This window comes from Pezoporus flaviventris, unplaced genomic scaffold, assembly GCF_033815535.1.
Source record: "Pezoporus flaviventris isolate CSIRO_AGI_PZ_B2104156 unplaced genomic scaffold, CSIRO_AGI_Pfla_v1 ptg000031l, whole genome shotgun sequence".
NCBI lineage: Eukaryota > Metazoa > Chordata > Aves > Psittaciformes > Psittacidae > Pezoporus > Pezoporus flaviventris.
The window spans coordinates 1,711,397-1,736,004 of NW_026892579.1; the positions used below are offsets into that span (position 1 = coordinate 1,711,397).

Here is a 24,608-nt window from a genome sequence, read left to right on the forward strand (position 1 = left end):
CTCAGAAGAATGCCAAAAGGCTCCCATCTCACAGCAGTAACCTATGTCGCAGCCCTGTGACAGTCTGTCATCCGTGCAAATGGCATTTTTCTAGGACATAAGTGCAAATTCAGTGCTGGGAGGAAAACAGGACAGAGTGCTCTAAGGGACAGCTTCTTGTCTTGCAAACTTGGCAAAGATAATTCTATTCTGCAGTTTCACCAGCTTCTACATGTGAGAAGGCAGAGCCTCGGGAAATAAAGCTTGGCAACATAAATTACAGCTTAGTGCACTACTTTTGACTAAGTTAAAATTGTCAAAAATCTTTCCACAAAGGAGAAGCCTCAGGGAAAGCATAAAAGCTTTGTGAGCAAGATTTCATAACTTTAAAGGAAATCAATCCGAGCTTTAAAATCTGTAAAAAAGAACCTAGATTGTCCAAATTATGCTTTTCTGTTTTTTCATTTTTTCAATTAATATATTTGCAAAATAAAACAAAGCAGCTGTAGCTCTGTTCCCTATTGCCTCTTTAATAGCTTTTCCATTTCCAAAGTGTAAAATTATGGCTCTCCCATTTCTAGTCTAGGAAAGCAAATATGAAATTACAGTTGTACTCCTTTTCCCAGAAAGTATCCACACCACAGAGGGAACAAACACAGGGAAGCACTGGCTCAACATCTGGTCCCAGCTGGGGCCAGGACTAATTTAGGACAAAAACAGGAGACAGAGCTTTTGCACTGGTGGACCTGAGCAGAAGTGAACTGCTGAGGAGACCCGTGCCAGTAACAAGCTACAGTGACAGTATTCTTAGCCCCACAGTGCTGTAATGACATAAGTATGTTAAGTTTTGTAGGGAAGAACTCTCTCTTATTAGATAAAATAGCACCGAATAAGAGTTACATATGGAACCAAACTACTATTCAGGGGCATCGTTCCACAAAGAAAGCTTTAAATGGCACCTGTATGTCCCTTAATAGTGACAGCACTCTCAGCTCAGTGCAGCAAATGCCAGGGAGCTTGGCAGTCACAACCAGGTTTCCATTTGCCCTCCCAACTCAGTGGTGTTCCTCCTATTCCACCCTGCTTCACATGATCCCCAAAGTATTCTGCCATTGGTCCCTTGCCCTTCTCCCCATGTGTCATCCCCAGTGGGAGTTCAAACATTGTGCTGATAGTTCACATGGAGACTTTTCCAAATTTTTAAAATCTCAGCCTTTGCTCTGAAAAATATCCAGCTAAAGCCCAATGTAGCTAGAAAATTATTTACTAAACTTGCCACCCCTCCTTCCATTCTCAAACACTGCAACATAGCAGAGCTAAGCCATTCATCATATTCAGGCCCTAGCATCATATTTGATTTTGGCCTCTCTCAAGTCCCACAAATCTCACCTCTGTTTACATCCTGCAGATTCTTCTTTCATGGTGAAGCTTAAACAATATACATGGCTGAAAGAGTGTGCTCACTAGTGCAGCAAAATACCTTTTTTCCAAAAACAGAGGCATGCCTGCTTTTTTTTTTTTTTCCAGAGAAGACATCAGTGCTGCAAATGCAATGTTTGGGTTGTTTTTTTTTTTTATCTCGGTCCTCATGTCTGCTTTCCTAGCCTGTGATTTAATGAAAGATTGAAGACTAGCTTATGAAAGTTCACCACGGCAACTGCTGATGTCATTGGGAACTGGATTCCCAGTTGGGGTTTAAAGAAAAATGAAGATCATATTGATAATTGACAATATTTCTGATATTATTCATCTAGCTAATTAAGCCACAACTCCACATCACTACATAAGCTTAAGACTTAATGAAATAAAAGGTAGCACCATGAATATGCTTAGCTATTGGTGTTATATAAATTTAGCCCACAGAAAATAACTGTTCAGGGAAGGTACAAATTATTTACTCCTTTCCCATTCAGCTGCAGAAAAACAGGATTATTCATGCAGTGACTTCATGATGCCGGTCCTTTGATTATCCTACTGAAAAAGAAAAAAATGCACATTCTTCCTCAGAAAATCAACCTAAGCACTGTATCCCACATGCCATAAAATGTTTTATCCATTTATCTGCAAGCATATTCAAGCACTGAAAGGAGGCACACGTTATTAGCTTGGACAGCTTTGTATAAAAGGCACAAGTAGTGATTCTCCCCCTCATTGAGTTTGCCATCTTTTTTAGAAGAGGCAAAAATTTTGTGTACGTAAACACACAAGAACAAAAAGCACATTTAAAGTCACCAAAGTGTACATGTGCTCCCCTTTCGGCTCCTTCTGAGGCAAGGTATTGCTAAAATGCCCTTATGGCAATTTATTGCTTGCTCAATCTTAATACAGCAACCCAAAAGGCACCCAGCCCCATGGCATGGAGATACACCCAGTAAAGGAGAATATCTGCTAGAAAACCAAAATTCTTGGGGATGGAGCATGGAGGGGCTCTTCAGGACTTTATTAGATACCATGAGGAAAAAATGAAATTAGGAGGAAGCAAAGATCCATTACACAGCTTTAAGAAACACTAGCAATGAGTACAAACAGTTATAGTTTGTGTATCTATTATGATTACAAGTATTTGGATGACAGAAATGAGAAAGGAGGTAAACAGACCACCTTCTCCCTGCATTTAAATGAAAGCCCTGAGACCTGGGATTCTGTCTGTGTCCTGGACACACAGCTATGAAGTGTGGCTGCTATCCTCAGGGAGGGACATCAGAGCTTGTTACAAAAAAAGCATATGGTTGTCAAAGGGGAGCTCTTAGAAGAAGACATTTACAGCCACCACATGAAAGTAAAACAATTCATCAAGAAGATTCAATGGGACAGAATATCAACAAGGTGAGGAAGAAAGCATCTCACCTTGCAAGTGAGATGCTGCATAGTTGAATTTCATTCCTACAACTTAAAGCAAGAACACACATGGTCCAAGCTGTTCCCATGGATTGTCAAACAGATTCATTCTTAATTGGCTTTTCATGCAGCTCTCTTTAAAAGCTTGAGTGCTATTTTCATTTGATACTGCATTGATTTTCTCTGAAGTTTCCTCCTATTGTGGCTACCCTGATCAATTAGTGTGCTATAAATAGAGTGGTCAGATTCCTTTCACTGGTCTCATTAAGTTGCACTCCTGCTGAATTTCCTTGGAGAACAGAATTGGATCATACTGCTAGCAATAGTATGAAGATGCCCTCAGGTTTTCCAGAGAAAATCAATTGCTCAATATTCCTAACAAAAAGCCTTGAAAAGCATGACTCTATGGAGCTCAGCTAATGCCCAAAATATACGTCAAACCTTGCCCTGCAATTCTTCATCTCTAAAACCCTGAAAGATAAAGAACAGGAAAATAAGTAGTTAAGGGGTTCAGCCAGTTCCTTACTGACACATAATCCCTCATCAATCATAACTATTTAACTGGATCCCCTCACAATGAAAATATGTTGCTAGAGTTATGTAGCTAACCCATATTTCTTTTGGAAAGTGGAGCAAAGATTTGAGGAGGAACGCAGTGCCAAGGCATATATGGTGCCTCTGAAAGCCACCATGTAATGGTGGTGTGCTTCCCAAATAAAATTAGAGGGGTCTGATAATATCTGGCATTATAATATAGGCTGATTACTGCACGTGTATGTCAGCTATGACTTATAAAATGTTAATCTTTATTTTGTAACAGTATGACAGTATAGCTTTTAAATATTTGGCTTAGATATGTCATTTTAATCAATGATATTGGAAACAGCCATAAAATAGGAAATGGAATTGTCTACTTTCAAACACATCAAAACCTAACCTTAAGAGCAGCTTTGAGGTCTCCACTCTGCCCCTCTGCCCTGTCCTTTCATAACTGTCCTCTCTTCTCTTAACATCCTTTCTGTCCTCTTTTCTCCTCTGTTAAGCACTACCCTTCAGAACCTTTTCTGTCTTCCTCATAAAATGAAGTTATGTTTTACCATAGACTCTCCCGCAGGTTAAAAACCCCTACTGCAAAGGCTGGGGTTTTAACTACTACACTAGAATTTACTGAACGTATCTTCTGTTTCTGGAGTGGGGGGTTTTCTATGGGGGTTTTGTATGAGGGTTTGAAGGATCCATCACAGACCTCAGGACTGGCTGTACCTTGCAAACACTTTATGAGAAGAAAGCTGGAGGACTACCAGTACTTGATGATTTATCCTTGATCCTTCCTACTTAGCATGGTGGCATTCAGCCAGAAGATCCAATGCTCTAAATGATACTTTCAAATAGCTTAGTGCAGGATGGAGACACCTCCCTACAAACTCAGGGGATTTTGTGGGTATTAAGGCACATTTGGTGAAATATCAGGTAAGAACTGACAACTGCAGTTTAAGCATTCCTTTAGGTAGGCCCTTTCCTGGACCACAGCAGAATTATTTTCTCCTTCAAGAAAGTGTTTTCAATGGGGAAGTGCAAAGGGTTGAAACCCAGTTCTTCTCAGACAGAAAGCCCTTCCCAAAATGATTCTAACAGGTTTAAAGGAGTCTTAAGAACCAACTTAAAAGAATTAAGAAATTAATAAATACATTTGAAAATACAATCTTTAATCACTGTTTAAAGCTAGAATTTTCCAGTGCCACCGTGTAATATTGGATTCAGTGTCCTAAAAAAAGGGGGCTGGATATATATTTTATAGTAAGGACTCAAACCTATACTGGGAGGAACAAAAAAATGTAACCCATGAGAACCAGCAAGCACCTTGACATAGCTAGAACTGTTCTGGGTGAGACGCTGACATAAGACATTCTCAGTGTCAGGTACTGGAGTTATAGTTAGTTTTTTTGATTGAACGCACACCCGAATTTCCATCAGCAGGGTGGTATGCTCAGCCACCTCAGATTTCAGCCCATATCCATGTTTGGATATTCATTACACTTAGACAAAATATCTCATTACAGAAGACACTGGGAAAGATTACAAGCACTATTTTCTCATGGCACATAATAAGGAGTTAGACATGTTTTTTCAGAACTTATTCTGATCTTTGCAAAATATGCAGGAAATTACTGGAGAAAAATGCATTTTGCCGGGAGTTTTGGGGTAGGGTTTTTGAAAAAATATATTATCCAAGTTGGAATATGATGAGTGTATATTTAATTCTTTCTTCAGAAATATTATTTTCTCTGTGTGCTTAAATCACCAGAGTAGCACTTATTTAAACATAGTTATGCCTATTAAAACATATGAGAATTGAATTTTGTTGAATTTTTTATGATTATGAAACATGAGATGAGAAAAACCATCACCAGACATATAATTTCACATTTTTATGGAGCTTCCCCCTAGAGAAGTTTCCTACATTTGTTTTTTCAACAGTAGAGAACTATCACAGCAGTGTTTTTCCTGCATGGCAATCACTTATTTAAAAGTCAACATTTTGCTTATAACCAAAGTCAAATTAGATTCATAAAAATAATTGCCATAGCAGCTGAACATTTGATAAGGAATATAAACAAAAATCACCAAAAAGATTGCACTGTACTGTTTTGGGGACTGGGCACTGAAGGCTTAGCTGATATCACAGGTACTATGTGCAAATGCAGTATGTACTGAAGACAGTAAAATAAAGACAATGGTCAGCAGCCTAATAAGATCACAGAGGATTTATGAGCATCACAGAACACAAAGGTTAGACTGAAAATAATTCCAAAAACTGATCCAGCATATCCTGAGAGATGTGTATACAAAATGGACTGATAACACAGTCAACTTGGACAGTATCAAAAAATGTAACTTTAAGCTTCCCAAATAAAAAGGATCCCACTGATTTTCACATTTCACCATCTCCAGTGGCAAACAAGACAGAACATCTCCATGTCCTTATTCCACATCACTGCTGTTACCAATAGATACTCCATCAGACAATCCCTTTCTTTGCGGCTACTGAAAATCAGACACCAAGTCCTGCTTTGGGCCCAACAGCACATGGTGAAATAGCAAAGGGTTTTATAGGAGGTGGCATTTTGACAGAAAAATGAAGATTAATGCCGAGAGAAAATCTGAAGAGCAAGAAGTCAAAGAAAGGGCCCCAAAGAATATGCCAGACTTGCCTTTGAGACTTTAAATTAAACTGTGTGATGTACTAGAAAATATAATGCATGAGAAAATCTTGCCTTAGCAGGAAGGTGAACTATGATCTTAAAACATGTCTTCTGTCTCTGACATTGCAATTTAGAAGAAATTACTTTTATTTCTAAGTGACCTTATGAGAAAGAATACTATTTATTCCCTTCATGGTCTTAAGATACTGAAGCAAAAAGAAATATTAAGACATTAACCAAGAAAAAATCCTTCCAAAAATAATTTTATATATTTTGAAGCTGTTAAATGGTTATAACCATATAGTTTTTAAACTGTGGCCTACCAGAGACAACATGAAACCAATCGCAATTCCAAGAGTTCCCTACACCAAGTTTGTACTACAAAGCCCTCCCTTCTTTTCTCATGCTGGTGCCACTCACCTTAGCATAGTATTAGTTTTTCAGGTTAATCACTATCTTCATTTAATACAGATAGATCCAGTTTCCCATCAAAAAGAAGATAGAAAAGTGGTTAGCATTTAGCAAAATCTCATGAAAGACAGTCTGCACATACAAGAAAAATCTCTTTCATTTTCTTTCTCTCAAGCAGCAGTAATTTTACTTGAATGTTTTTCTCTCTTGATAGAACTGATGGAAAAAAAAATCAACTACGAGCATTTTCGTTGGCTTCTACATTAACCATGGCTACTTTGTCAAAGACAACTTGAGATACAAAAAAATCTTCTTTTCCCATGTCATGCGAAGTCATTCCACTACATCATCAGAAGCTTCCAACATCTCCTGCCCAACCCTACGAATACTGTTATATATACCAAGCAGACCAGCTCCAATCTGAGGAACTACAAGGACTGTTTCTTTAACAGCTTAGTGGCTAGAGGACTCACTTGATACATGAACAGATCAGGACTCACTCTCTAGTGCTACTTTCCAGGGTGGTATGAAGAGTGGTTAAGAGATTTGAAGTTGGGAGATTTGAAGCTGATTAAATGCCAGATGTGGAGACTATTTGGCCAGTGAGACCGCAAGAGGCTGAGTTCTCCAAAGGAGTCTAAGGTGAACTTAACATGCCGTGCAATTACCCTCAGTGTTTTGGAGCATGACATCAGACCACTGAGACAAAAAGGCACATCAGTGAAGAGCAATACAAAGTAAGGCAATGTCAACAGGAGTGGGATGAAGAACTGAGGACAGAGTAAGAATGGCTGTTCACAGGGAAAAGGACAGGAGGAACAAGCAAAAGCATCTGTGCTAGTTAGATCAAAGTGCCTGAACTAAAGCCCATATCCCCAGATCCAAGTTGTCACGCCTTGCACACAGTAAATATCTGCAAATCACTGGCAACATGCCCACTCTCTTTCTCATGCAGGTTCACATGGAGGATGATAACCTGTTGCCAGCAGTTACTCTGCTAGCTCTAGTGGCAGTGTTTGGATGGTGGGTATTTAACTCCATTAAGCATCTTTGCAGGTTTCAGCAAGATGCCACACAACAGAATTTCTGGGAGTGAAAGGTGAGTTCAGCTTACTGCTTCTTACCATTTGCTTCAAAGAGGCGTCAGCTCACGTGGCGTTACATGCATTCAAAGAGTATCAAATGAAGATTATTAAGCCTGCTACTGTTTAATATCCTCCCAAGCACTATGGGAAATGTCAGGATCCTATTCTCAAAAAGGAGCAGAAAATTCAAGCGCTGAATGAGCGGTTTTTATGGTTTTAAGTTTGGATGCAAAGGCATTTAATGCTCTTTATTGTAGTTTGCCGCTCAGTGATACTCATTGCTAGGACTGAGCAACTGTTCCTTCAGCTCATTATTAACAATCTTATGCACTGCACAGAGCATGTGACCATGTATTTTTATGAAGTCAAAATACTGTTTACAGAGGTATCCGTAGTTCTGGAAGTTTCTGACTTAACAGATTCTTGACACTGCAACCTGCTGGTTGTACAGACGCAGTCCAGAATCAGGTGGGGATATTCAAGCACTGCCTGTGTTTGGTGAACTAACCATGATGTCTAGATAAGATTCCCTGTACTCTGGTCTCTACCACTTCCACCTTAATGCTGCTGCAGCAAATAGGATTTGGGATATTGTCCTTACAACTCACAAGTACAGCTGCTTGAAAGATGCTTTGGGTAGCAATAGCAGCTGTAAGCATGCTGTCTTTGTGATCTTTCTGGTTTGCTTTCATGTTCACAGTAAGGAGTTTGTTTTAGCTTATAAATCCCCCCTTTGTTACAAAAAAGACACAATCAGTTGAAAGACCTGCCTTGTCCCCCACAACACTATCACTCTCTTGTCCTGTAAACATCCTCAACCCAAAAGCAAGTCTTCTGTCCTCTGCAACAATACTGACTGTCCACATATGTTCAGCTCTCAGTTTAAATGTGTATCATCTCTTTTTCCCCAGTGTTTTACCTAGAGGAAAAGCAGTAATATTTAGCCACAAATAGCTATGCAGTTTTGCAGAGCATTTAGATGTACAGCCTGCCTGAGTGACAACATACAAAGCAAATCTGTCATGTATGCAACTACTATTACGAGCTGAATAGAAATCATGTCTCGTAATCCCTTGCTGGTGAAAGAGGCAAAATTTTGTCAAGTTTTTCAAAGTTTTTGAAAGGGATTTATTCAAAGCACTCAGGTGGTGAGCACACAATGCTATAACACTACCCTGCTTTTGGGAGCTCAGCTGTTGAATAACATGAGCTCCCTCACAAGCCTAAAATTAGTGTTTGGCTACAGAAATCGAAGAATGGGGAGAACCAGACACCTAAACATGTATTCACAAACACCTGTACCTTGAATATGCTCAGGAGAGCCAAACTCAAGATGCTAAAGTCAGGGCATGGGTTTTGGTCTCACCCTTCCAGGAACATTTTCCTTCTGCTCGGGTTTCACACCTCTGAGCCCTTAGGCAACTCTAGGCACCCAGGCATCAGACATACCCTTGTCAGAAAACAAAGGGTATTATGTGTTGTATTAGCTTATGTTTTGATTCTTTACTATGGAAGGTGCAGCGGCTCTAAGTGCAAATCCTCCGTCTCACTGATGAGAAGCAACAAAAATACTGTAGCCACCAGCATCTTCAGGGAAAAGTATCACTCCATTTTTCCAAAAGGACAAAGCCAGTGTATGAGCTGGGGCTGGAGCATCAAGAGTCCGAGCCAAGTGCCCCAGTCTCCACAGGAGTTTTTAGTCTCTTGGCTAGTAAAAAAATTTGATCTAAAAATCAGCACTGACCTACACTGCACCAGTTGGTTGGTACAGCACTGCTGGGATGGATACGCTGCAAATTCACACTAGTTTACAGACAATTACTGTGCTTTAACTTAAAAATTCCATGGTGAAAAGGCTTTTTTCCTGAAAACATTGCCTAGGAGGCTTTTCTAATGTATACAAGTCAGTTAGGGGTACGATTCTCTTCATACTCCCATTTAACATAGATATGCAGGCAAAGCACACAGCGGAACTTGTCTTCAGTGGAAAACTTTATGCATTTACTTATCTTACTTTCCAAAGCAATTTCCTAAAAAATAAGCACTTGTGAAGATCCCAGAAATGACTTGTAATCAACTCTCTTTGGTATGTACAATATTGAATATTCTGTTCACCATGGAAGCTAAGTAAATATAATGCAAATTTAGTAGATTTCATTCAGGAGGCAAAGGGATTTGCTTAACATCAAATTCAGTGGTCACTAATCCCACTTTTCCTGTCCCTTTCCACATAAGTAACACAAATATTTAAATTCTCCAAACGGTAAAGTTCAGAATCTTGAGCCCTGTTAAATCTTATAAGCCAAAGTAAATTCAATTTCTCTGATTAAACAGAGAGTATTTACAAAGATCATAAATAAACAGCAAGTTGTTCTTTTTCATGCCACCTGATTAAGAACTTTTTACTTTGACATCATTCAGAATGATGCGAAGGGTCTAGAGCACAAGTTTTACAAGGAGCAACTGAGGGAACTGGGGTTGTTTAGCCTGGAAAAAAAAGGAGACTGAGGGGAGACCCTGTTGCTGTCTATGACTACCCAAAAGGAGGTTGCAGTGAGGTAGATGTCAGTCTCTTTTCCCAACAAATTATAGGAAAGAGAGGAAACAGCCTCAAATTGTACTGGGGATGTTTAGATTGGCTATTAGGAAAAAATTTCTTCACTGAAAAGGTTATCACACACTGGAACAAGCTGCCCAGGGAAGTGATTGAGATACCATCCATGAAGGTAATTAAAAGATGTGCAGATACGGCACTCAGTGACATAGTTTAGTGTTGGACTTGTCAGTGCTAAGTTTACGGTTGGACTCGATGATGTTAAGGGTCTTTTCCAACCTAAATGACTATAATTCTATGTTTCTGCTATGCATTTTTTTGTCCCAAAATAAAAGGTGTCCCATTGACAGTAAGGAAATGTAACATTTCAGTCATGAAATCTTGCAAGAAGGTTCAAATAAACCTGTGCCTTGCCAAGGGCCTCTCTGTACCACCTTTCCACCATGCTTTCCTCTTATTTGCCTACTGATAGCAATTGCTTTTGAAGTGAGTTTTTCCCTCTAAGATGCTCAGTGCAGTTGTCTTTAGTCCTTTCCATTGATTCTAATATATCTTTATATAGAAAAATATTCAAAAAATAAAATTAAATTAAATAAAATTAAATTAAATTAAATTAATAGACCCCCAAGTAGTATAACTACTGGGGGAATATCACTAAAGAGACAATTTTGCTAGTATGTTAGCCCTCATTGCCTCAGTGGTTCTCCATAGAAAATTAAACACTGTATTATGAGAGCCCAACTAATTAATTTCTTCAAAAGGCTTGTGGTAAAAGGCCTTGTAAAAGTTGCTGTTTACAAGTAGCAATACCTGTCACAGATTAGGACAGATTTCTCTAGTGTTGGGAGAGTCTTATCTTACATTGCCATTTCCATGCCTTCTCAGTCCCTCCTCTAGAGCATTTCATGACCAGTTTTACATCTCTGAAGTCAACAGGAATGAAGACAGAGGCCACAAAATGATGCCCTGGGTGCTGGCCACCATTAGACTTGGAATATTTGAACAAACAAAGCTGGGAACATAGGCAAATTAAGCCAAAGGACTTCACCTTATCTCACTAATGAACCAGTCAATGACAGGAGAACACAGAATCTCAGAGCTCACCTGAAGATTGGCAGGACTCGGCATATTTTCAGATGCAATTACCCACTGCACCTCTCCTCAAAATAAGCATCTCTGATTAATGCTCAAGAAGAAACACCTCCATTTAAAAACAAAGACTACTAAAGTATTTTTTCATGTTCTAAACAAGAAAGAAATATCTAACTTTGAAAAACAGCACAAAAAAGAAAATAACTTTGAAAGCAATAAAAGGAAATGCAGCACTATTTCAGCACATATCTCACTGCTACCTTCTAATGTAATTCTCAAGACCATAGAATCACACCACTGCATATGGAAACAGCACAAAATGAAAATCAAGATCTTTGTCTCATAACTGTCACTACCCTTCTGTGTGTGACAGCAGGCTGAATACTGGTTAAGCAATTTCAAGATTTAGATCAAAACTCCATAGTACTGCTATACAAGTTTCCTCAAAAATAGCAATATCAAAGTGAAGAAAGTTCAAAGATAAGGCTGCTGTTTTGTTTTATGAGTAATAAAAATGTAAAAATGATAAAAACATCACAGAGAGGGAAAGTATGTCCTTGTAAAACCAAGGCATGCTGCCACAGGAGTGAATTAACAGCATTTTAACACAGTGACTCAAGCTTGCACAGGAAACAACTATTTTACAGATTCTAGTTTTTCATTTTAATAAGCATTAGAGATCATAGGAGAAAGCCAAGAGTTATGTAGCATCCTTCCCACCAATGTGCCTGTGCCATGTAAAGTGCATTTACAACGAGCACTGTATACTCAGTCCCAGAAGCTGCTGCTCAAATTAATCCTGACTTAGCAAAAGAGCCAAGCACAGGCTGAAGGTTGAATAAGTAAACAATCCCAGCTAACTGTCTAATCACAGTGCCCCGTATTTTTCAGGATAAATGATGTAGAGCAGGTCTCCGATGGAATCAATGGAAAAAACCAACCTGGTGTGGCAGCAGCAACCCATATTTCATTAGGCCTGTGCAAAATTACAAGATAAAGCGATTGCTTCTAACTTGCTGCTGCAGAAATTAGAGTCTAAATTTACAGGAAGCCAGCCCCTTGGCTATAAAGACAGAAAAGTTACCTCTTATTTATGGCAAAGAAGAAGCCTACACACCAGAAGTACTACAGTTAGCTGACTGAGCTCACACATTAGCTTATGCCGCTGTAGTTTGGATGTTTACCCATACCTTTAGGTCTTAATAGCCTTGCTATTCAAAAATTCTTAGATTTTTGCTTTGGTTAGGGTGTTTTTTTAGCCCCTTAGATTTGTAATGAACTACAAAACAAAGGAGAATGAGAAAAAGAAAGAATATTACCTGAAGGCCCTCTATGGCTAATCTAAGCATGCTTGGTGTGAGCTTGGAGGCCTGCTTGAAGGTGAAGTTGCTCCAGTCTATAATCAAAACAAATCCATTCACTTGAAGCTCGGGGTCTTCTATCATGGCTTCTAAAGAAAGAAGTATGGCGCGCAAAATATCCACCAGTGTGTACCTGTGAATGTTAAGGGGAGATGTGGTTAGGACAGGACATGGACATGGACAAATTCTGAGCGCTCTTCCTTTGTACTGTTTGTCAAAAGTTTAAATCAAAGAGTGCAAACATGTCCTCAGAAGTCATGGGTATGTAAAGCTGGGAAACTCTCAAAAGCTCAATTAGATGAACTCACCCTCTGGAGCAGGATTATGTTCATGTAGACCATCAGCCAGACAGAACAAACTACAGGAACAGAACACACCAGAAACAGATTTGAAGTTTTCTGCAGTCTCCTATGCTGCTTTAGTATCTATGCATTTTATTAAATGTCTATACAAACATATCTGTGCAAATTGTATTTTTCTAATATCATGATACCAAAACCTGAACCTAACACTAGAAGCCTAGACCCAAAGTTTCCTCCTATATTTTTCCCAGGGATTGAAATAACAGCTTCCACAAAATTATCAGCTAAAAAAAGGATTCCTACATGCTCTTCTTGTCCCTCTCTTTGGGTAATGTTTTAAATCTACAAAAGGTATTACAGAAGGCTGATTACTCAAGGATCTTTAAAGCAGAAAGTAACACACACTAGGACTTTGAGGTGCTCCTGGTTAAGGGCAAGAGCAACCTTATAAGAATTACTTAACTACGTTCCGAGTACTGAGTACTTTGCATGCCCAAATTATGTGGTTTCAGGAGTAAGTCTGGAATGTGTTATCCATTGGTCCTAGGATTTTCTATATTAAATTTGGATTTACAAAGATGTACCACATGTAATTATGTGTCTTACATCTATGCACATAATTTTTTCTTAGATTGATGATCTTATGAAAGAAGACATAATTCCAGATTGCCAAGGCTCTCTTGAGTATAATCTTTCTTTTCTGAAGCTAAAGCACCTACTACAGCAGCTAAATAGCTTAAATATATACAGCAATGTCATCTTTAGACTGCCATTCAATAGTTATTAATCAACTTGCACTTTAGCTTATTGGCTTCTTTAAAACATTATCTGGGCTTTTTTAAGAGCTATCAAAATAGTTGTTTAAATTTTGATTTTTCCAGGCTAACTATATTTTAGGTCTAAAAAACTTCTTTAAAAGTAAGATAAGTAGTTATTGAAACAGATGTAAATTGTCAGTCTACACCACAGTAACAGATGCAGCATTAGAAAGCTAAACCAGAAAAATACCAGGTAGGTATACCAGGAACAAAATAAAGAGTTAATTCCTCAGTATTTATGCAGATATTTTAAATAAGGCCCTTTAAAAGCCTTCTATGATGGCATCAAACATAGAAGTTCTCAAAATTATGAGTCCTCAAGGAAATCTGCACCATACTATATATGTAGCAAACAGCATGTTTGCCTGTTTAGAAATTCTATTAAATTATAATAAATTCTGATTGCTTTAACACAATGAGTACACTGTTCTTTTGTGTATGCAACTATATTTTAAAAATATTGGCAAAACGAAATGACACAAATTAAATTAATCAGCTCTGGCTGACTCCTCACATCTTTCCATCTTGTTTTTTTTAAAGTGAACTAAAACTCAGTGAACTTCCCAACTATGCATTCCTAGCAGAGGGACTATAAAATTACTCTCTTAATATCAGCCTAACACAAGTGCACAAGAGAAAGTATGTCTTCCCCTGAGAACATTATATTTTTTTTTACATGATACTTCTCACCTTATTTTGTTTTTAATTTGGTTTGTTCAACTGGGATAAAAGTTTTCGTAATCACTCCTCTCCTTTTCACTTTTCTGAGAGTTATCTTGTTTCTGAGGCTTTACTTTTCTGAGATCTAAGGTTTACAGGAAGTTTGGTATGCTCCTTCTTTTTTATTATTTTTTTTTTTCAGCTGGGAGGAAACAGCACAAGAAAATTTTTTATCTGTCATTTCCCAATGGAAATTCTTATATGCCAAAAAAAAACAAAAAAGAAAAAAACTAACCCACAAAAACCCAAAACAAACAAACAAACAAAAAAAAAAAAAAAAAAACAAAAAAAAAGCAAATAAACAAACAAAAAAACCCAAAGGAAAATACCCAACTCTTTTGTAAATGGAATTTTGTCAATGGGGAAAAAAGGACATGCCTTGAGACCTATTTTGAAAGACAATGGTCAAAATCTGAATCCTTAAAATTGTTAGTGCAATTTGATAATCAAAGATATGTTAGGCCAGCACCCTATTTTTTTCAGTAGGCACACAGGAGCACCCTGTCTGCCCTAAGCAAACCCAGCTGGGGGCACAGGATCTGCATGGCAAAGCCAGCACCTTGGGCATGGTGGTGTGGCTGATGCTCCCCCTCCTCCCAAGCAGAGCAGATCCCCCAAGCCCAACTGATGCATGAGGAAAATGCCATCACCATTGGTGAGGTCTCTATAGAACCAAACACCCCCAGCACTGCAGTGCAAAGAGCAACCTTAGGTAAGATAGAATCATTCATTGTCTCTTTCCAAAATGAGTCTGTTCATGTAAAACGGAATGCGTAGGGAGTGTTTGGCAGCATGAAGGCTATAGATGGTTTGGCTGCTACTAAAAAGGTCTTAGTTTGCCTAGCATATCTCCAGACAAGTCTACCTACCCAATACAACACTGGTGCACAGACACGGGAGAGCACCAACTAAGAATTCCCTGTATGACACGTTTTGTAAAACTGCCAGCATTGAGATGAAAACATGCGCTTAGCCTCACGGAAGGAGGCTTACAGAGTTGTGTTCAGGATTGGAGCTGGGCTTAGAGCACAGCCAGCTGCCTTCAAACCTATGGTTACCTCCACAAGGTGATGGAGGTCTCAGAAATACTACTTTTTTTATCAGTTCATCAACTTAGATGGAGATACACCCTGTAAGAGGCCCTCCCGGGGAAAACGTTGTACTGGGAAGGAAATTGCATCAGGCGAGACACTGGGAGAGCAGCTAATCCTCAGTCTAAGGAAGATCATCTACCACAGCTCATACAAAAAACAGACATTACAAATACTCAAATTCTAAAATTAGCCTCAACCCCATTTGAGATTTATGCTGCCCCATTAAAGGATCTCCTTCTGCAGAAGAGCTCCACAAACCAGAAGGCTGCTGCAAGCACACTCCATCCATTCCAAGAAGATGGGTCCCAAGTTCCTGATGCAGATCTCTAATGCCTTCCCCGGGAAGCTCAAGACAACACTGCATACCTTGGATTAACAACTCCCTAGTGGCACAAGGCTGCTAGAAATCTGGTGCATTAAACATAAAGATTCTTTGCTTACAAGGCCAATCAGGTCTCTTGAGACTGCCCATGAAATACTTTTATATATACCTAAGTGATAAATATATAGACATATACACGTAAACACAAACACACCTAATTATGTCCTGAATTCATTCAAGACAACAGGAAAATTGTCAGGCACCAATGAGACCAGGAATAAAACCACCACGGAGTAAACAATGGTTGCAGAGCTAGGCCTCCACAAATCTGTGGCACATTCACAAAACCTTATTTCCGGTTGCAGGATTTGGAGAAGAAAGCCAGTTCACAACAACAATGATAATAATGTATGTTTAGTCACTGAAAAAGACAAAAGGTGGTCCTCTCTGTGTCGTGGTTTAAACCCAGTCAGGTAATTCGTTCGCTCACTTCCCCCCCCCTTTCTTGCCCTCCCCCTGCTCTCAGAGGGATGGAGAGGAGAATCGAAAAGAATGCAACTCCCACGGGTTGAGATAAGAACAGTTTAGTAACTAAGGTATAACACAAATCACTACTGCTACCACCAATGATAACAATGATAAAGGAAATAACAAGGGAAGAGAATACAACACCTCACCACCCGCTGACCAATAACTCACCCCCCAAGCCCGACCAAGCTCCGACCGAGACCTCCTCCAACCCTGCAGCCTCCCAGCCCCCCCGGCCAACTCCCAGCTACATCCTGGGCATGACGTGCTGTGGTATGGAATAGCTCTTTGGTCAGTTTGGGTCAGGTGTCCTGTCTCTGCTTCCTCCTGGCTTCCCCTCCTCCCTGGCAGAGCGTGAGGCTCCCAAAGTCCTTGGCCAAACCAAAACATCGCTATCAGCTCTGTTCCCAGGCTGAAAGTCAAAACACTGCACTGCACCAGCTACCAAGAAGGGGAAAAATGACTGCTACTGCTGAACCCAGGACACTCTGTGAAAACAAGTCCTGAAGAACACAGGTCTAGCTATAGTGAAGCAAAACCAATTTTCAGCTAGAGGAAGGTATATGAAGTACTTTTCAAGTCTAAAAAGTCACATCAGTATACAGGGACATGTCACTAACAACCAAGTTTCCTACCTCAAATGCCCTTCACAGCAATTAGCTGAAGATAGGAGCTATCCTTCACCCTGTAATGGACTTCATCTCTTTGTTTTAATACCTTACTTTAGTATAGCACAGGAAACCAGACAAGAAAGACAAATCCATTAGTGGATATTTAAAGCAGCTTTTACTCTGGACATGTGCTGAGGAGAGCCAGAAATGTAAACCTGGTGTGATAGATGAAATCTGAGACAGTGCAAATGGCAGCTGAAAGTATCAGCTGAACAGCCCAAGCAAATGCAACAAGATTAAAGAAACTAAACTAAAGCTTTCACACAGCAGAGTTATTTGCATAAAGACTCATCTTTAATCCACTGCAGCCTCACATTGTCCAGCATTTCACCTCATTGCTACTTCTGTTCATGTCAGCACCAGGATGCACAGACTCTGCCATAAAATACACTCCATCCTTGGCTGGACTTTAGGGAAATTAAAATCCTATGTAAAGAGAAGGTGGGAAAATTACTCTGGACTGTGTCATTGAAATTACCTTTCTATATAGGTTCAGAAATACAACTAATGAAGAGTGAGAAAAATGGGATGTTAGTGAGTGTAAAATAAATTTGGTCCATGATGGCTTTGATTGCCATTCTACTTTAAAGAAAACAAAGTGTCAACATATTAGCCTTTAATTTTAAGACAACATGGTGCTCAGTCTCAGGCCAAGATGGTATTCTTTTATTCTTATTAATCTATTTAAGTAATAGTATGTACTTAGGAGACAGCTAACCACTCATTTTACCCTGGCCCCAGTTTTACAATGACCCTTCCAGTGCTATCAGGTACATACAGGGTGCTGGGCCTCACTTGCTGCAGTGAGTATTCTGTAGGAGCTTGGAGATAGGCTGTGCAGAAATAAATCCTATTTATTTGTGACTAAATTCACTTGTTTAAACAGACTCTCATGGGATGCATTGTAGCTAGCAAGGTATTACTAATTACTATGATAAACAAGAACTCGTGGTTAATTTTAATGCATTTAGTGCCCCCTATTTATAGAACCGTGCTTAACCTGATGGAAAGCTTAGGCAACTTTTTAGCCCAGTTGTTAACGTGAATTAACAAATTCTGGAAATATGTTATCACATATATAATGCACTCTTAATGTTCCTTTTCTATGTGAGTCCCAGCCTGAGTTCAAATAAGGTGGGGACTGGTATGCAGACACACTCCGCTACCTCTTGCAATTTTTCATTCGGGTTGACTTTAAAACAATGAGCACGGGATAATAGCCACACTGACAGCGATTCTTTCAAATGCTTTGGGATGGCTACAAGGGTAATGCCTCACTGAAGTCTTAATTTGTCAAGACCAGAACAGCTCAAACAATTAACTAAGCATCCCTCTTTCTTGCAATTTAACAGTGGCAGCAATTTCCCCTTTATAGAAAAGTTCTTTGAGAATTTTTTATGTGACATGAACAGATTCAAAGTATTTCCCAGGTTTTCTGGGAAAAACAGTCTGGCAGACACTGCTATCAGCTCTTGGTAGTGTTTCATTATGATCTTTCACCTTTAGCTCTTGGTTATATGGTCTATGCATCCTCTTCACTCCCAGAGGCCACTGTGATCTCTATCAGGCCAACAGAAAGAGAAGAGACAGGAAGAATGCAGGGTACAGATGTCTCATGTCAAATTGAGCTGTGTCAGCTGTTTTCAATATTTTATGTTCTTGATGATGAGTGGCATCCACTGTATCATCTGTTTAACCAGATTCTGGTTCCTGTCAATTCACTTTTCCTCTGAATAACAGATAATCTGATTTGGCAGGGTTGCCCTACTATCTCTATTGCTGTTTGTCATCCCTCCCCGATATAAAGAAATTTCAAGTTATTTTGAGAATTAAAACTGAGTGGCATGAGTTTGCCTCTCATGAGTTAACTAGAACAGATAAATGGTAAGTCTTCTTCCCCGGAATTTAAGGCGCATGTCTCCTGAAGGTCTCAAACATGTAAGGAACACACAGTCTGTATTTTAAGCTCATCGCCATTTGGAAAAGTAAAGATTTCTGTCAAATGAAGTCTTATGCCACTGTGGTTTAAAATGGAATGCTGGTCAAGTCTCTGAGCCATCATTCTATTTCTAACCTACTGCTCTTCATATTTTTAGAATTTTGGTGAAATAAGAGTTCTCAGGATACACAAAGCAGTATGCAGAAATGATGCCTCATATCTCCTTGATTTGTCAGTCTGGGTGCAGATTTGTATGTTGGAAAGATTGAACATTAAAACTTCCCTTACAACTATTCTGCTTAAATAGTGGCAGCATGCCCTGCGAGCCCTTACTCTAAAACCAAAAAGCACCATCAGTGTTACAAAAATGCACAGGAAAACAGAAACTGATTCAAATATTTTACCAGATTAGCTTTTAGATTCAGATTTAATACCATTCATTGCTCTTTACGTTAGCCCAGTGTCTAAGTCACAGACACAGATGCAGAATAAGCTGATCTCAATTTTACATTATCGTTGATCAAAAAGATCCCTAGCCAAAACACTCAGTCTAAATGCGAGTAATAGGCAGATATAGATACCTGGGAGAAAGCTAGGAAACAGTAAGATAGCATCGGTCAGTAAGAGAAAGTGTGTGTTAATAGTGAGCATGTGGTTAATGGTGAGCCAAGGAACAGATCAGACTCCTAATAGCTACATTATTTAATTTTTTTATTTAATGGGAGAAGATAAGTTTCTAACCCTTCTGCACATGAAAGAATAGGTCTGAAAGAAAACTAGTGGAGTTCGTCCTTGCCCTGCTATAAATCATCTGATGCAAGAGCAGAGCTAATGGTAATGAGTGCAGGGGATTTCCATATTCACTGAGGACAGTGTGAGCTGACTAGGTCACTGTGACGCAGAGATGAACTAGGTATCACTGCATCACTCTTCTCCTGCACTTTTCTATTGCACTTTCTAGGAAAAACTCTGAGATAATGCCAAGAAAGATTTCAAATAAATAGCATCAAAATGGACTGATTTTCCTGGGGAATTTGTGTACAGGTGCCATAAAGCATACAGAAGAAGATGCATGACAACAGGTCCCTTGCCACTGACAGTTGAAGTTAATTGTACCATTAACTGAAAAAAAGAACTCCATCAGCTAGACACATGAAGCATATGGGAGTCTTAAAATGCACGTATGCCCCTACAAGGCAAATGTAGCTATGAATCAACAATCTGCAAGCTAATAAGGAAGGTTGATTCCTCCCTGAGTGCTACCCAGCCCTTGGCAGAAGTGCCACCCGTCTTCACTTTCCCCATAGCAGAGACAGGGTGGTGAGTTAGGCAGGGTCCCACTGAAACCTGCTGGGCTACTCTGTCCATTATCCTTCACCATTAATTTTTTTGCTTGTTCTTTTCAAATACATGTCTGATCTAGTTGTTCAGATGGTACAGTTTTCAAGCCCTGCTTCAATTTAGTGATTTAACATCTAGTATACAGGCTTGTTTTACCATAGGAATGTTCTGCCTCCCACACTTTTCTTTCTAATTGGAACTATGCACATCATAGGCTGCTGGTGCTATATAAATCATCTATAGTATGTCTGCTCTTCATTTAAATAACAAATTGGAACTTTTTATTTCTAATTGTTACATGCTGGCCATAGTAAGTTGTACACACATAATAAATGTGGAGGCATGCTGTGCTCTATTAACTCAGTTTATGAAGCATACAAAGAGGTCCTAACAAGACAGACTTCAAGGAGTAATACTCCCATTGTTACTGCAAAAGGAGCAGTGCTTTATGCATAAGCTCTCAGGTCAGTTGAGGAATAAGCTTGAGACATATTGCACAGCAGTTCTAGTATAAGTTCCATACACAGTGCTCCCAAGGTTCAGTTGCTGAACATCAGATAATGGAAGACACTAAATTAATTAGAAAAGAAAGTGACCTATCTCCATTCCCAGATCTGTCACTGAGTTGTCATGTGCCTTGGAGCAAACCACTCCCTGCAGCTGGGCTTCAGCTCTCTCCCCTTTGTCTGAGTGGTCTATCTGAAAATAAATCCCTTGCTCTGGAGGAGAGGCATACTGTGGGCGTGCAGTGCTGAAAAGCAGTAAGCATACAACTGCAAGCATTAGGGACTCTGGTGAAATCCAGTCACTTTGCTACTATAAAATAGATAATAATAATTGTACCAATAGGACTTCATGAAAAAAATACATTTCTATTGTGCCAGCTGATCAATTCAAATATTAGCACACCCAAAATTAAGAAAATACAGCTATTCTTTTCACACTGCAATTATTTTTTTAAATGCTACTTTATTTGTGAACTTGAATTCTTGGTGTTCTTTTGACTAGGAACTAATGACCTGAAAAACATCACATAAAGCTTTGTTTCTTTTTTCATTAATGAGAAATGACAATCCAGTATAGAGTATCTATTTATTTGCTAATTCTTCCTTCAGGGGTTTCTAAGACTTTGTGAAGTTGTTTTTAAAATAAAAAGTTGACCTGATCCTCAAGGGGGAAATAAGGAAGGTCCTCATATGGAAAATGAAGCCCATTCAGAGAGTCCTTAGACTCATCACCGCTGCTTCCTCACTCAGCTGCTTTGCTCTATCTGCTAGAAAACCAAAGCAGGAAAAAGACACTGGCACCAGCTGTGCATATGTTCATCCACACTTTATTTTGTTTGCCTGGTTGTGGGCAGTTTTGATTTGCGCCAGACTGCTTTCTCCCAGTGCCTGGGCATGATTCACGGGTTAGCAAGGGCCAAGAAACTCTCCCTGTAGGCAGTGTGGATATGGCCACTGTGTCTGGAAATGAGGAAATCCATGGTGGGCCCGCAGCCATCCCTAGCTGTCAACACTGGTGCAGGGAGCTGTGGAATCACTCCCTGCAGTTGCTATCCACACAGCCTCCAAAAGAACAGCTACACAAACAATTAAAGGGCAAGCTTAAGCATGCCTGTCCCCCAGATTCAGTCCGTTCTATCCACGCTGCTGGCTATTTATGTCCCCCCAATGTTTCAAAATAGCTGAGCTTGGGATATCTGCATGGAACACTCAGCACTGCCTATGCCCAACTTATGTTGACTGCACAAAAGATGGTCTGGGTTCATGTCAGGCAACTAGCAAGATTTCAAGTTTTCTCACTGAGAAGTGCTTCAGATGCTAAACGTGCTTGCAGGTTGGGAGCCTAGGGAAATTATGCAGTGCTTACAGCAGGTTTAAGAGAGTACACTCTTAATGGATTCCTTCATTTACATCTGAAAATCAAGCAAATTGTGCAGATAGAATTTTAGACTGGAAGAAACTGAGCATGACAATTAGGTATTTAGAATAAACAAATAGTGTCACATAGTATCAAGCTGACTCTTAAAAGAATGGGCCTTGGTCAGAAACAGCACTTGGGTCAGCCTGCTAAGTCATCTTCAGACTAAGGCAGTCCCAAAAAGGATCTGAAATCGTTCTAGGGACTGCACTTGCCTCCTTCAATTGCTACCAAAGCCAGCTTGGATTGGAGAATTCCCACTTGGAGCAGCATGAGTAGGCAAAAGAAGTGGTTACTGCAACTTCCATCCTGGCTCTTCCAGGTGGCTCAGGAAATGCTTTCTTTAGCTGAGGGAAAGGATTTGGGAGACTCAGCTTCTTGCACAGAACTTTTCAGCTCAAACGCCATCATGGATACTCCTGTTTTACACGCAGCATCACCCACTTTCTCCTATGGCACCTGAGCTGCTCTGTGTGTGTCAATGCAGAAAGACCAGCATGGAGAGCACAACCAGCCTTTGTCAGGAGGATACGCTCATCATCTACCATGACAGCTCACCTCAGCTAAAGGTGGGCAGAAGGGTGTAAAGCTCCTATCAGCCAGTTGAGAAGAGCACTGGCACAGTTCCTACTTCCCTCCCAAAATTCGGTCCCTGAAGGATAAGCAGGTTGAAAAGGCCCTAAGCCATGAAATTTAATTTAATTTCCTCATTCTCTTCCCCCCCTACCTTCCACACTGCTGCCCAGCCAGTGTGTCCCCACTGCCTCTCTCTGCTCTGGCACAGCTTTTCCTGTGCGTTGCCTCGGGTGAAGAAGGGGTTAGGGTGGGTGGGTGGCTCTGCATTTACCTGCTCTGGTCCCAGTTGGCAGCAAAAAGAACGAGGATCTTCCTGCCGTAGTGGTCCAGGTTAGCCAGCCCACCGGGGAAACCATCCTTCAGTGCCTGCTTGATGCCCGGGTCTGTGGCCTTGAAGCTCTTGAACATGTCCAGGTTCTGCTGGCGATATTCAAAGTACTGGGCCAGGAGGCGAAACGCCTCGAAGTGCTGAAACTTCCTGGCCCGCAGGAACCGCAGGATAAACGCATCGTCGGTGCGAAGGAAGCCGATGTCCGGCCGGGTGATCACCATGTCCCGCACCTCCTGGATGTCCTGGTGCAAGGTGTCAGGGTTCTCATTCAGCTCCAGCCGGGCTTTCTCTAGGGTCTCCGGGGAGAGACCTGCCTGCAAATGAGTCATGGCGCTGCCCTCCTCCTCCCCGCCTCTGCTGCCGGCGCTCCTCAGCCTCCCGGCCGCTTGGCCCCCGCAGGCGGGGTGCCCCGACTCGGCCGGCAGACGCTCCCCCGCCCCGCCGGGCCTCGCCCCGCGGCTCCCCGGCCTCGCCGCCACTGCCAGTCCGGCCGCCGAGAAGCGAGTGGCTCCCAGGCAGCCAGGTCCCGGGGGAAGGCTGGCACCGAGACTGGCCCCGGGCTGCTGGCAGAGCTGCGTTATCTCTCTGACATAGCGCCCTCCACGCCGCGAGATCCGACGCTCCGCAGCATCCCCGCAGCCGGTCCGCGGAGGAGCCGAAAGCCGCCGGGGATGGGGCTGCGGACTACCGGCTGTACTCGCCGCTTGTCCCCGCCGGTGCCGCTGCCGGTGCTAGAGCGGATCTCAGGCCGGGCTGCAGCGGCAGCGAGGTGCCCGGCCGCTAGGCAGGGCGAGCGGCACCGGCGGACGCTCCCCTGGCCCGGGGCTGGCAGGGGGGCTGCTCTCCCCGGAGCAGCACCATTTACGTAAGATCAGCGCTCGCCCCGCTTCGGAAGCGTCTCCCTGTGTTTGATGGAGGGCTAAAAAAAAAAAAAACAAAAAAAAACCAAACAACAACAACAAAAAAAAAACAACTCAACAGCACCAAACTAAAATAAATAAATAAATAAAATAAACAGCAGGGGGGGAAGAGAAGGGAAGCCGATCCGCAGGTGCTTCGCCGGTACTGGTAGCGAAGAGGCTCTCGCTCGCCGGCGCGGAGCCCGGAAAGGCACACAGAGCCTCGGCCTTGAGGATGCTCATCCGCCTCCTGCGCTGTCCTCCGTTCCACGCCCCGACTCCCAGATGGTACCAGCCGGCGCGGGGCTGCCTACTGCCCGGCCCCGCCTTGCACACACACTCACACACGCTCACACACACAGAAGCGCAACGACACCTGCCCTCGGAGGCCGAAAACGCCCCGCTGGAGCCGCGCGGAGGGGAGCGGAGAGAGGCGGGAGTGGAGGCAGCTCCGCTCTCCCCCGCGCAATGCAGCTCCGAGCCGCCGTGGGGCGGAGGGTGGGTGGGGGGCCGGCGCCCGCAGCGCGGATCTCCGCGGAGAATGGTGGGGAGCTTTGCGCAGAGACGCGCCGCGGCTGCTTCCGCCGGGGGTGCGAGGAGCAAAATGGTGGTTGCCTGGAG

The 24,608-nt window shown here is 41.4% G+C and overlaps 1 protein-coding gene across 1 annotated transcript in view; it reads right to left on the minus strand.

Annotated features, from left to right (window-relative positions):
* Window positions 1-23,776, minus strand: part of CLVS2 (clavesin 2) — a 56,261-nt gene extending 32,485 nt beyond the window's left edge. Inside the window, exons 1-2 of the mRNA XM_061460002.1 lie at window positions 23,029-23,776; window positions 12,482-12,656 (exon numbers count right to left, since the gene is read on the minus strand). Of these exons, the coding sequence (XP_061315986.1) occupies window positions 12,482-12,656; window positions 23,029-23,417 (564 nt within the window). The 5' untranslated portion in view covers window positions 23,418-23,776. The remainder of the gene's footprint in view (window positions 1-12,481; window positions 12,657-23,028) is intronic.
* Between the last annotated feature and the right edge of the window lie 832 nt (window positions 23,777-24,608).